Source organism: Mercenaria mercenaria, chromosome 4, assembly GCF_021730395.1.
Source record: "Mercenaria mercenaria strain notata chromosome 4, MADL_Memer_1, whole genome shotgun sequence".
Lineage (NCBI taxonomy): Eukaryota > Metazoa > Mollusca > Bivalvia > Venerida > Veneridae > Mercenaria > Mercenaria mercenaria.
The window spans coordinates 25,446,966-25,459,204 of record NC_069364.1 but is presented as its reverse complement, the minus strand read 5'-3'; the positions used below and the strand labels follow the sequence as shown (position 1 = coordinate 25,459,204).

The following is a 12,239-nucleotide window of genomic DNA, read 5'->3' as shown; positions in this document are numbered from 1 at the left end:
TATGGTTAAAAAAATCGAACCGGACGTGCAGAACTGCATTAAACATAATTTATTTAAGAACATGTCAATACATTGCACAGCATGTAGTCGGTCATGTGAAGGGCAATGGTATTTATATAAGGAAGATATACATTTTCTGACAGAAGTCAACCATGGGAAAGTTCATGCCGCTGTGTGTGTGTGCGTGTCTGTCTCTAATTGTAGCACAATCTTTATTATATAATCCAGTCCCCGTTAAGAAATATTTATTTGAGCGGGTTTGTCGGGGTAATTATGGCACAGTCTTGGGGTATTACGATAAAATACGTGATAAAAGAGTTTGTGGCACAAAATGCACGGAAAATATTCAGTGCAATTCCTTTCTGTTCCTCAAAAAGGCGGGATGGTGCAGAATCAATTCCGATGTATTCGTGAACAGGACTACCATCGGATGCACTCGTTCGGAGGACTACGGCGAAATTACGGTAAGCTTCTATTGTAAATTTATTTTATAAGACTCATTTTGTTTTCCCATTAATATTGATAATAGCAACAATAACTTTCTTTAAAAAATAACGTTTAAAAACCCCGTGTTCTAACATTATTAATACAAGGGAGAGGTTATATGTTCGCGGAATAATTTTACGAGGACGTAGCCCGAGTGAATTATTCTGCCGACGTATAACCAATTTTGAGTATATTAATTTTAATATTAAGAAAATCACTATTTTTCTATACATTATTTCGATTCTAATATGACCTATATCTATATCAGTAGAAAAGTAGCAGTAGTAGCAGTTGCAGTAGCAGCAGTATCAGCAGTAGTAGCAGCAGCGGTAGAAATAATGGTACTAGCTATGACGTATAATTTGGGTCAAAAGTTTGAATTCGCTCGAGCGGTACCATAATACACGGTAAGCGTGTAAATTTACACGCTCACCGTGTAAATTTATACGTTAAGCGTGTTTTTTACACGCTTAGCGTATAAATTACACTCTAAGCGCGTAAATTTGCACGCTCACCGTGTAAATTTACATGCTCAACGTGTATTTTCGTTGACCCGATTCACACTGGCCATAGCTTTATCAGATCAAGTGGTTCCAACGTTGTTTGAGCGGTGAATTTTACGCCGATCAGATGGAGAAATATGGCCGATACTAAATATTGTAAGTATGATTTAAAGGAATTTCTACCCGTTAAATAACGAATCAAATGAAAACGATGGGTGCACCTGGAGCGCAAATGTGTCTATGTTTTAGCACATGTGTCCCTTTAGCTGAGATTTGTGTCGTTTATTCAAACACTTCTGTACAGTCCGGCGGGGGAAGGAGATTTTTTAGAGTTTTTGACAATATCTCATCAAATCTAGTGTTAATCGGGAACAAGTAACTGTTAAAACACTTTTTATGTAAAGGGCTACATCTTACAACAAAGCGTGGGTATTTTCATAGAATTAGTCAGGGTTATTTCCGAAAAATCGATCGAAAACCTAATGCAACGCCGTTTCGAGTGGGTCGCCATGCAACGCAATCAAGTGGTTACCGTTCTGTGTCTTACTTACGAAGTCTAATCCGTCTTAAAAACAGTCATTAAAGCCTAACAATGAATAAATTTAGAGACTTTTATAGCATTATAATGATCCCGCCATTTCTAATATATTGAACTTTTACATTTTTATGTCAGCTTAACATTTAACATATTTTTGTGGACATTGTCAAAAAACATCAATACGAAAACATAAAGCAAGGATGAACATCGAACAATATCATTAAGTAAATAATACTAATAGATCTAGTTCGTAAAAACAAGAACCATTTCACGGATATTTTTCTCCTCCACAAATGGTACTGAACTGCATACCAAAAGCGGGTTGACTCTTTAAATCAGTATAGTTACAGTCGGTTACTTTTTAGTCCCTTAAAACCAATACATTGCAATTTCATTACTGATTTGTTGTGCATTTAAGCTGTTCATTTATTTTCAAAGAGATAAATCACAGCGAACGTTAAAATTGGCCAGGAAAAAGGACCATATTTTATTTGTCCTCCATAAAACAGAAACGACATAATTAACTTCTATGGTCGCCGTTCAAAAATGAAAATATAAATGAAATACAGACATCAATGAAAGAAAATAACTGGACAAGCAATACTAATAGAGACGTGTCATCAAGCAAACGAATGAGAGCGTTTTCTCCATGTCCTCAAAGAAACACACACACGCACACGCACACACACACATAAAAATAAAGAAAAGCCAAAAGACTGCTAACTCCACTTACAAGCACCAAAATATCAAGAAAAAAAGTTCACAATAAGGTATTAAAAGAAAAAGTTTTATGTGATAACATGTTTGAATAATTAACAGAAGAAGAGACAGATTTTTTACACATTGCAAGCGACAAGACTGACCTGAGACAACTTTCTGAAGCAAAAGATACATTATTTTACAATATTTCTAACTCTTACCAAATCGAATAAATACCCTTGGCAAACATCGCTTTTCTTCTTTGGTTAGTGACAGTTAAATAGTACAACTGTGGCAAACAGGGTTATCGTGTAATTCTGCCAAATATGTATAGAGAGTATATTGAATTTGAGAGACGTGTTTCAAACGAATTTTGAAGCAACCAAATATTGACTTATTCTGAAGAAAAATATACCATCGTAAAGGTATTGAATTGTTTTTTAAGGAAATATCCGGGATGGTATAACAGAATAAATAGAAATGTGTAGTTTATGACATTTTCTATGGTAAATGTATCATTTTCCTATATAAATCAATGTAAGTTTAGGAATAGGATTTATCAGTTGCGCTGTCTGATGGCTTATCAGAATATGTGCCGTGGATGTAAGATCGCCAAAGAGGAGTATTGTTCAACATGTCTCTATTAGTATTGCTGGTCCGTTTATTTTCTTTCATTGGTGTCTGTATTTCATTTGTATTTTCATTTTTGAACGGGACCATAGAGGTTTATTACGTCGTTTCTGTTTTCCCTGGCCAATTTTAACGTTCTCTGTGATTTATCTCTCTGAAAATAAATGAACGCTACCACAGGAATATGAATGAAAATATGTACACACAACTGATCAATACTTTTATCATGGACCGAATTTTATTTATTTTGTATGAACAGCTTAAATGCACAACAAATTAGTAATGAAATCGCAATGTATTGGTTTTAAGGGATTAAAAAGTAACCAATTGTAACTATACTGATTTAAAAAGTCAACCCGATTTTGATATGCTGTTCAGTACCATTCGTGGAGGAGATATCCGTGAACTGGTTCTTGTTTTTACGAACTATTACTATCATTTACTTAATAATATTGTTCGGTGTACAATATATTAGAAATGGCGGGATCATTTTAAGGCTATAAAACTCTCTAAATTTATTCATTATTATGCTTTAATGACTGTTTTTAAGACGGATTAGACTTCGCAAGTAAGACACAGAACGGTATCCACTTGATTGCGTTGCATAGCGACCCACTCGAAACGGCGTTGCATTAGGTTTTCGGCCGATTTTTCAGAAATAACCCTGAATAATTCTATGAAAATACACACGATTTGTTTTAAGAGATAGCACTTCACATAAGAAGTGTTTTAACAGTTACTTGTTCCCGATTAACACTATATTTGATGCGATTTTGTCAAAAACTGTAAAAAATCTCCTTCCCCTACCGGACTGTACAGAAGTGTTTGAATAAACGACACAAATCTCAACTAAATGGACATATGTGCTAAAACATAGACACATTTGCGCTCCAGGTGCACCCATCGTTTTCATTTGATTCGTTATTTAACGGGTAGAAATTCCTTTAAATCATACTTACAATATTTAGTATCGGCCATATTTCTCCATCTGATCGGCGTAAAATTCACCGCTCAAACAACGTTGGAACCACTTGATCTGATAAAGCAATGGCCAGTGTGCGATTCTAAATTTAGAATTCGAGCGAATAGACCATCAAAATTTAGTTTAGAACTGCAAAAATGACTGCATTCACCGCGGACCAGTAGTATGATCGTCTTCTGTATGGATCCATATGAAAAAATGCAGACAGCAGTAGTTTCTTAAACGACTGTATATTATTAAATGGGTAATAATTCATAACTACAACCAAATAGAGAATAATTTCATTGAAGAAATACATAATATTTATTTCCGGGTAGCCAACGACCGGCTGCGCGAAGTCCCAGTAATGTATGTATATGATGCGTACCTGTAACTAACAAACTAATACAACAGCGAAACGGAGAATTATTTCACTGGCGAAATGGATGATATTTATTTCTGGGTAGCCAACGACTGGCTACGCGAAGTCCCGGTAATGTATATGATGCGTACCTGTTACTAACAAACTTATTTATATTATTACTGAAATGAATAATAATTTATAACTACAACGAAATAGAGAATAACTTCATTCACGAAATGGATAATATTTATTTCTGGGCCGCGCGAAGCCTAGGAAATGTATATTATGCGTTTAATTTTTTTTACCAAACTTCGAGTTTAATAATATTTTATTGTTTATTACTGTTTACATTTATACTAACAAACATCAAAAATATACATGTACAGCCAAGAAAATAAGCAAATGGGTCGGGCCACAAGTACATGTAACTAACAAACTTATCACTAAAATGGATAATAAATACAACGAAATGGAGAATATTATTTCATAGCCGAAATGGCTAAAATTTGTATTACCTAAATGGAAAATAATTATATATGGAACATTTGAAGATCAATTATTTAAACCAAAGTTTTTGTCTTATTTCCTTTGCTCGACCTCGCAGAACTTAAAACCTGCCACAGTAAGTTTGCATGATACTTGTAATATAATTAAAAGAGGAAGTTGAAAATGAAATATTCAATTAAGTCCAGCCTTTCATTTTGTATCCACTTATACTAAAGTGGGGATCAATTCATTCCGTATTCAAAAATAGTAATCATCTTAAAATTGTTATTTATCATTTCTATTGATTCTTCGAATTGAAAGTTTTTATTTGAAAATATCAAATGGCAGCGGTCAGATTTAAGAGAGAGAGAGAGAGAGAGAGAGAGAGAGAGAGAGAGGGGAGAGAGAGAGAGAAGGGCGGTGGGGTGCGTGTAGCAGGGAAGGGTGTTCTAGACTTGAAATCTTGTTCTATTTTTTGCGGAATTCAGCTTTATGATAATTATAAACTATTAAATTACGGATAATGACTTTGCGCACGATACATTTTCGATATGAAAACGATCCAGCATGTAAATATAAGAAATAAAAAAATATAGATTTATATTAGCAGGAATGTCTAATACGTATCAGTTGTTCCATATATTAGGTATTTCCTATCAGTAAGTAGTGAAAGTCCTTGACTTATATCTAACGAATTTACATTTTTTGTTACTACACTTTCATCGTTTTAAAAAGAAATGTCCATTAAATTTCCAAATATATTCTTACAGATTTTAGAATACTAGATATCTTGTGAAATTTTTATTTTCGTTTCACAAGACAGCTCGGGCCGCCACGTGATATATTATTCCGTGTGCGTTCATATATAGTGGCGTTGATGACCGAAGGCATTAAATTGTATCATATCAAAGCCATCTTATATGCTTCAGTAAATTTTATGATCCGCTCTAATTAGGGAACCCCGAAAGGATCTTGATAACCTAGGTGACATATGTTTTATTGTGTCATTTTGCATAATAGTTACGTAATGATTTCCGGTAGATCACTTAAAACAGCAACTTCAGTGACATGGAGCCGCTCTATTCCCCCAACCCAATTATGTACATGTCATTCAAGTCGGAGAAAAATAAATACTATTATTATTTATATATATATATATATATATTATTTGAAGTTGTAGAAAAAATAGATATATGATAACAAATGACATTTTAAAATGTAAAGTACAAGTTTTATATGTGTATGATGTGTGGAATTAGACTGGAAATGCTTGTTCTTTTCTGACGAAAATAACAATAAAGCAGGCTTTTCAGGTAAGATATGATAAAAAAATATGCATGTCTTTAATCAAAGCGTATATACTGTTGAATAAGTTACTTGACTGAAATCATCTTTACAGTGGCAAGACAATTCGTAATATAATGAAAATATTATGTATGTTTCCTTAAAAGTAATAATTCAGTCATAAACTTTATAAATATCTTCCTTTGTAACATGCATTTTGATTGGCTAATTTATTTAAAAGTGTAACTCAAGCGAGCGATACGCGCTAAGCGTATAAATTTGCACGCTAAGCGTATATTTTACCCGCTAAACGCGTAAAAATACACGGTGAGCGTGTACTTTTATAGATCTACCGATTTAAATACACGGTAAGCGTGTAAATTTACACGGTAAGCGTGTAAATTTACACGCTAACCGTGTATTATGGTATCGCTCGAGCGATTTCAGACTTTTGACCCAAACGGTACGTTATAACCAGCAGTAGTAGCAGAAGCAATAGTACACGTTTTATTACTACTGCTACCGCTGCTATTGCTACTGCCGATTATATGTATTTGCTACTGCTGCTACTTCTACTGCAACTGCTAATGCTACTTCTGATACTGCTGGTACTACTACTGCTACACTGCTACTCCTGCTACTGCTGCTTTTGATACTGCCGGTACTTCTACTGTTACACTACTACTACGGTTACTGCTGCTGCTACTCCTGCTACTTCTGCTGCTACTACTCCTGCTACTGCTGCTATTGCTACCCTGCTACTGCTTTTATGCTATTGCTACTGCTGCTACTGATAATACAGCTACTTCTACTACTGCTTTTACTGCTACTGTTGGTACTGCTACTGCTGCAGCTGCTGCTACTGCTGCTACTACTGCTTATCCTACTGCTGCTTCTGTTACTCCTGCTACTACTGCTAATCCTATTGCTGCTTTTGCTACTATTGCTACTGATGCTATTCGTACAACTGCTGCTGCTGCTGCTGCTAATCCTACTGCTGCTTCTGCTACTACTGCTATTACTACTATGCTAATCCTATAGGTCTCTGCTAAGATGTATTCGGTACTACGTGCGTCTTTGTGCTACTGCTAACCTCTACAAGCTCCTGTTATATTCTGTACGCTCCGCACGCTATACATATGGCTGCACTACTGATCACTACTTCTGCTCCGCTGATGTAGCTGCACACATGCTAATGATCTCTAGTGTCCCATTTCCGTTTAGTAATGCTCAGCTAAAGCAATATCATATAATTTTTAAGTAAAAAACACTATTCAATACTCCGCTGAAAAATGTCACGGTTTCGTATTAAGGATGGTACATTTAAACTTGTTGAGAAAATAAACTTTTAAATTTACCCCGTTTTTTAATTTTAAACAATTCAAAGTATTCGCGAATTTTGTAATGTCCCACTTTGCATAAAAACATGAGATAATGTAATCAACCATACCTACGACACCGTATGTATAATGTTCCTTGCTGTTTCCAACACTATGTATGACATATGGTGTTTGTACGTTCCGCGCATTTTGTATGTTCGCAGCTTCGGCGATCGTATCTGTCCGGTAATTTATGCACAAACGTAAAGCCTGTTTACATGGTCCGGACCCTATCATCGATGATTATATAATACGTCACCACGACTATAATATTCATTCCGTTACGAATATTATAACGGTGAGCATTCAACAGATAAAAACAAGTGTTAGTAACTGAACTGATGATATCACGATCAGAAATGGAAACATTAATTTGTAATTTTACACTGTTTCTGTAACAGTCAGAATGCTAGTTAAATTGATGAATTTATGAAAGACAAGGTAATTACGTTTATAGGAAATGTGACGTCGTCTTCGGTAATGGAATTGTCGGAATTTCTAGTGCATGTATCGACTAGAATGAATCGAGTTACGTCTTCGTTCAATCAGGTCGAATACAGTAAAGATTGAAAAGTGTCCATGGTAACAGGACATTACGTTTTTACTTCACGACTTTGTGAGACATTAGCGCTCCCACCATGGCACATACATTGGGCTCGTTTTGGGAATGTATATTCCATTCTCGCTTTCTGTTAAATGTATTATGATGACTTGATTTACCTGAAAATATGTTTTCAGCTTTCGAAGCACTTGTAAACGTTGTAGCATTGTCTGACATCATGACCCCGGGAATGATCTCCGCTTACGAAACGCCTAAAAGCTAGTAGGAATGACTCTTTGGACAGGTCTGGTACAACTCTAAATGTAAGGCTCGAGAATTGGCACATGTGAATAAACATATATATACTTTTATTACGCTTCCGGAATGGTCTCTTACGTATAACGCACCTGTGTAATCAACTCCAGTCACAGTGAAAGGTGGAGACTCTTCTACTCTTACTTTGGTAATGGTGGTGGATCTGGCGCTCTATACGGCTTTCCTTGTACTCGTCTGCATATTGTACATTTCCTGAGGATAGATTTTACGCACTGCCTGGTAGCTGGGATCCAGTACTTCTGCCTTAACTGGGTAGCAGTAGCGTTCGTTCCTGCATGTAACTGGTTCTCATGTGTGTCTAGTACAATCAGGCGTGTAAGTGGATGTCTCTTCGGTAACAAATAGGGGAATTTGGTGACGTCGGATAATGGCGCGTTATGTATACGTCCTTCACAACGAATAATACCGCTTTTATCTACGAATAAACGCAATTGTTTGACAAGTGGTAATCTTTTGGTGGTATTGGACTTCAAACTGGACATCTCATCTGGGTAAGTACTTTCTTGGCAACATTTTAGCCACCTTATCTCTGCTCTTTCGATTTCTGCTGTCGTTAATTCATCGGTAAGTTTTGTCTGTGTATTTCGGCAATTGCTTATGAATCGTAAAAGTAGGCAGTTACACGTAACAGTTTGAAGTATTTGCTGTATTTCTCTATGTTGATTACTTGATGGATGCCTTCATTTGTGCTACACTTTATACTGCATACTACGCTCATCTTTGTGGCATCGGAGGGCAACGAGATATCCGAAACTGTCGTCTGCGTTTTTGTTGTCGTCTGCATTTCATTCTCTGTTGGTTTCCAAACAGGCCAGTTGGACTGGTTTTGTATCCATGACGGCCCACTGTTCCATAGGTCGTTCTGTAAGAGCTGGTCAGCAGGAATACCACGAGTTAGAAGGTCTGAAGGATTATCATATGTTGGACAATAGTGCCATGGGTAATTTTTAGTAAGTGTTTGTATTTCTATCACTCTGTTCTGCACGAACCGTTTCAGTGGTTTAGATGTTGATAACCAATGAAGCACAATCTGGCTATCGGACCAGCAGATGACGTCGGAAATGTTCAAGGATTCTTGTACGTGTTGAACTAATCTGGCGCCGACTACTGCGGCCATAAGTTCGAGCTGTGGTAATGTCATGGGTTTCACGGGAGCTACCCGATTTTTCGCGATCACCAATCTGGATCCATCTGCGTTCACTATGTATACTGCTGCTCCATATGATTTGAGACTGGAATCGACAAATACATGGAGAGTACTTTTTGTTCTTGAATTATTTATGGTCTGTTTATGCTTTGACTGCCGTATGTACTGTCTGGAAAACTCTGTATCTGTAACTGTGTTCAGATCTTCAGCCAGCTTGTTCCATTTATCTTGCACCTCTAGTGGTAACGGTACATCCCAATCAAACTTATCTTTCCATAATTGCTGAAGAAGTAATTTTGCCCTTACTGTTACCGGGCTTAACAGACCTAGTGGATCATAAATTCGTGATGAATATCTTAGAATGTCCCTCTTTGGTTACAGAGTCTAACTTTGGTATCTTGTGATGTCTGTATGCCATGGAATCTGTTTCCGGTTTCCAGCACATACCTAGTACCTTGGTTACTTCATCTCTATCTATGACTCCTTCTCGTGTGGCGATAGCTTTTAGTTCGGAGTTGTTAGAAGACCACGATCTTAAGTTCATACTGGCACATTTCATCAGATCACGTGCATCACGGAAATAGGTGAGTAGATCTCTTTTTTCTTCAAAACTAGAGAGTATATTGTCAACATATAAATCTCTCTTTATAATCTCGGCTGCTTTGTTTGTTTTGTTCAATTCCAGGTGTTTGAGAATAGTGGCGTTAAGAATGAACGGTGAGCACGTCGCGCCGAACAACACTGCTTTGAATCGGTATGTGCAAAGTTGAGATTTAGGATCACTAGGATCAGTGAGCCACAAAAACCGGGTAACATCCCTGTCTTTTTCTTGTAGTCCCAATGTAGGAAAGCTTTTTCTATGTCAGTGGTTACAGCGTACTTTTCAATCGAAATCGCATCAATATAGACGTTAATTCATTCAGCACAGGTGCTGTAGACTCCAGGCAGTCGTTCAGGCTAGGTTGACTAGATGACTGTTTACAACTACAGTCATACACGATACGAATAGGAGTGGTAGATGATTCCTTTCGCACAGGGTGGTGGGGAATATAGTGGACTGCATTTGAAGTTTGTGCAACATCGTTAATCTTTTCTATAAATCCCCGTCTCTCTTGCTCTGATATAATTTCACCATATTTCTTTAGCATATCAGGTTCCTGGCTAAGTCTGCGAATCGTGCTCTCAGTTCTTTTCTTTGTGATGTTGTAATTTGTTGGAAGTGGGTCGTGGTCTAATTTCCATGGAAGGGCTGCAGTGTACTTATCGTCTGTAAATTCAATTGACGTCTGCTGATACTGCACCAAGTAATCCGTCTTCTCATGCTCGTCTTTGCACGGAGTGATACCTATGCTCTCGAGCGACCAGAAACGTTCTATAGCGTTTTCATCTCGTGCACGTGTGGTCATAACGTTAAATATGTGGTTCATCTTACTAGTAGTATTGTTGCAGTATGCATTCACAGGTCCCGACAAAAGATATCCGATCTTGGACTTCACTGCAGTTGGTCCACATCCGCGTATAATATGATCTTCAATGACGTCCCAGTAATGGTCAGCTCCTATCAGCAGAGAAATTGTAAATACCTCATCGCCGCTAACCGGATGTGCCAGGTTCAGTCCTCTCAGGTAAGGTAAATGGGACGCTGTGTTGTGTAGACTGGTACTAATAGGTACTGATATAGTAGGCACTATTAATACATTGATCGGTATTCTCTTTTTCTGGTTTGTAATGAGGTACACCGTTGCGGAATCAACATGTTTTAGTTGTTGTTCTTGGTTACCAAACGTTGCTAAGTGTAAGGTTTCTGTACCGGATGTGGATAGTTGCAATTCTTGTGCTAGCGTCTCGGTGATAAATGACTTCTGTGCTCCCTTCGTCAAACAGGATATGAGTATCCCTTGTTATGTTACCGGAAGTCACCTTGCTAATGGCTGTTTTCAGTAAAACACCATGGGAAGTTTCTTGGTAGATGAATGTAGAACTGCCGTTTCCGGTTTTGATGGCTGTACATCCGGAACATTCCCGCCACTGTTGTGTTCTTTACTCTTGTTGTTACATATGCTAGTATGATGTTTCTTTTTACAGACCAGACATCTTCTTTGTGACGTGCAGTTTATGACCCGGTGTTTTCTTAAACAATTAAAACACAATTGTTTTTCTTTCACTTTCTGCATTCTTAACAGCGTATCAGGAAACCTTGTACAGTCAATAGATTTATGTGATTCTTCACAGAATGCACAAATGATATCATTTGATTTATTTTTTCTGTTTGTATTGAAATCTATCTCTGTTTTGTCTTTATTTTGCTTTCTTCTTTGCTTTGATAAACGCTCCAGTGTAAAAGACGATGTCGGTATGAAATCGTTTATTTCCGGTGTATAGCTTTGAATTCCGACTTCAAGTATCCGGACTTCTTTCCTCAGGGCACTCCTAAGTTCTTCTAACTTCCAGTCATTGTCGCCGTGTTCTCGTGCAAGATTTTTTCTGACCTCTTGTGGCATTTTGTCTAAAATTATTGGCACTAACAGGCTTCCGTAACTTTCTTGATTCTGCCCCATTGATTCTAACCCTCGAATGTACGTTTCCATTTTGTCATGGAACGCTTGTAAACTGCTAAGCGTGTTCAATGGCGCCGGTAGTTGTATCAAGGCCTGCATGGTGGTATGTACAATCTTATGCTGTTGTCCGAACCTCTCTCTAAGTAAACTAATGGCTCTCAAATAATTGGAATTTGTTAAGGCAAAACCGTCTATAGTACGTGCTGCAACGCCCTCTAGCTGAGACTGTAAATATGTAAACTTCTGTACGTCTGTGAGATTGGTATTCAGGTGAATGGTTGATTCAAAGGAATCCCAGAAACCTTGCCATTTAAGAATATCACCGTT

At 37.2% G+C, this 12,239-nt stretch overlaps 1 protein-coding gene across 1 annotated transcript; it reads right to left on the bottom strand.

The window, feature by feature from the left end:
* Positions 1-8,326: 8,326 nt before the first annotated feature.
* Positions 8,327-8,689, bottom strand: LOC128556577 (uncharacterized). The gene has a single exon (XM_053542095.1). It carries the CDS (start codon positions 8,687-8,689, stop codon positions 8,327-8,329), a length of 363 nt encoding a protein of 120 aa, XP_053398070.1.
* Positions 8,690-12,239: the final 3,550 nt, after the last annotated feature.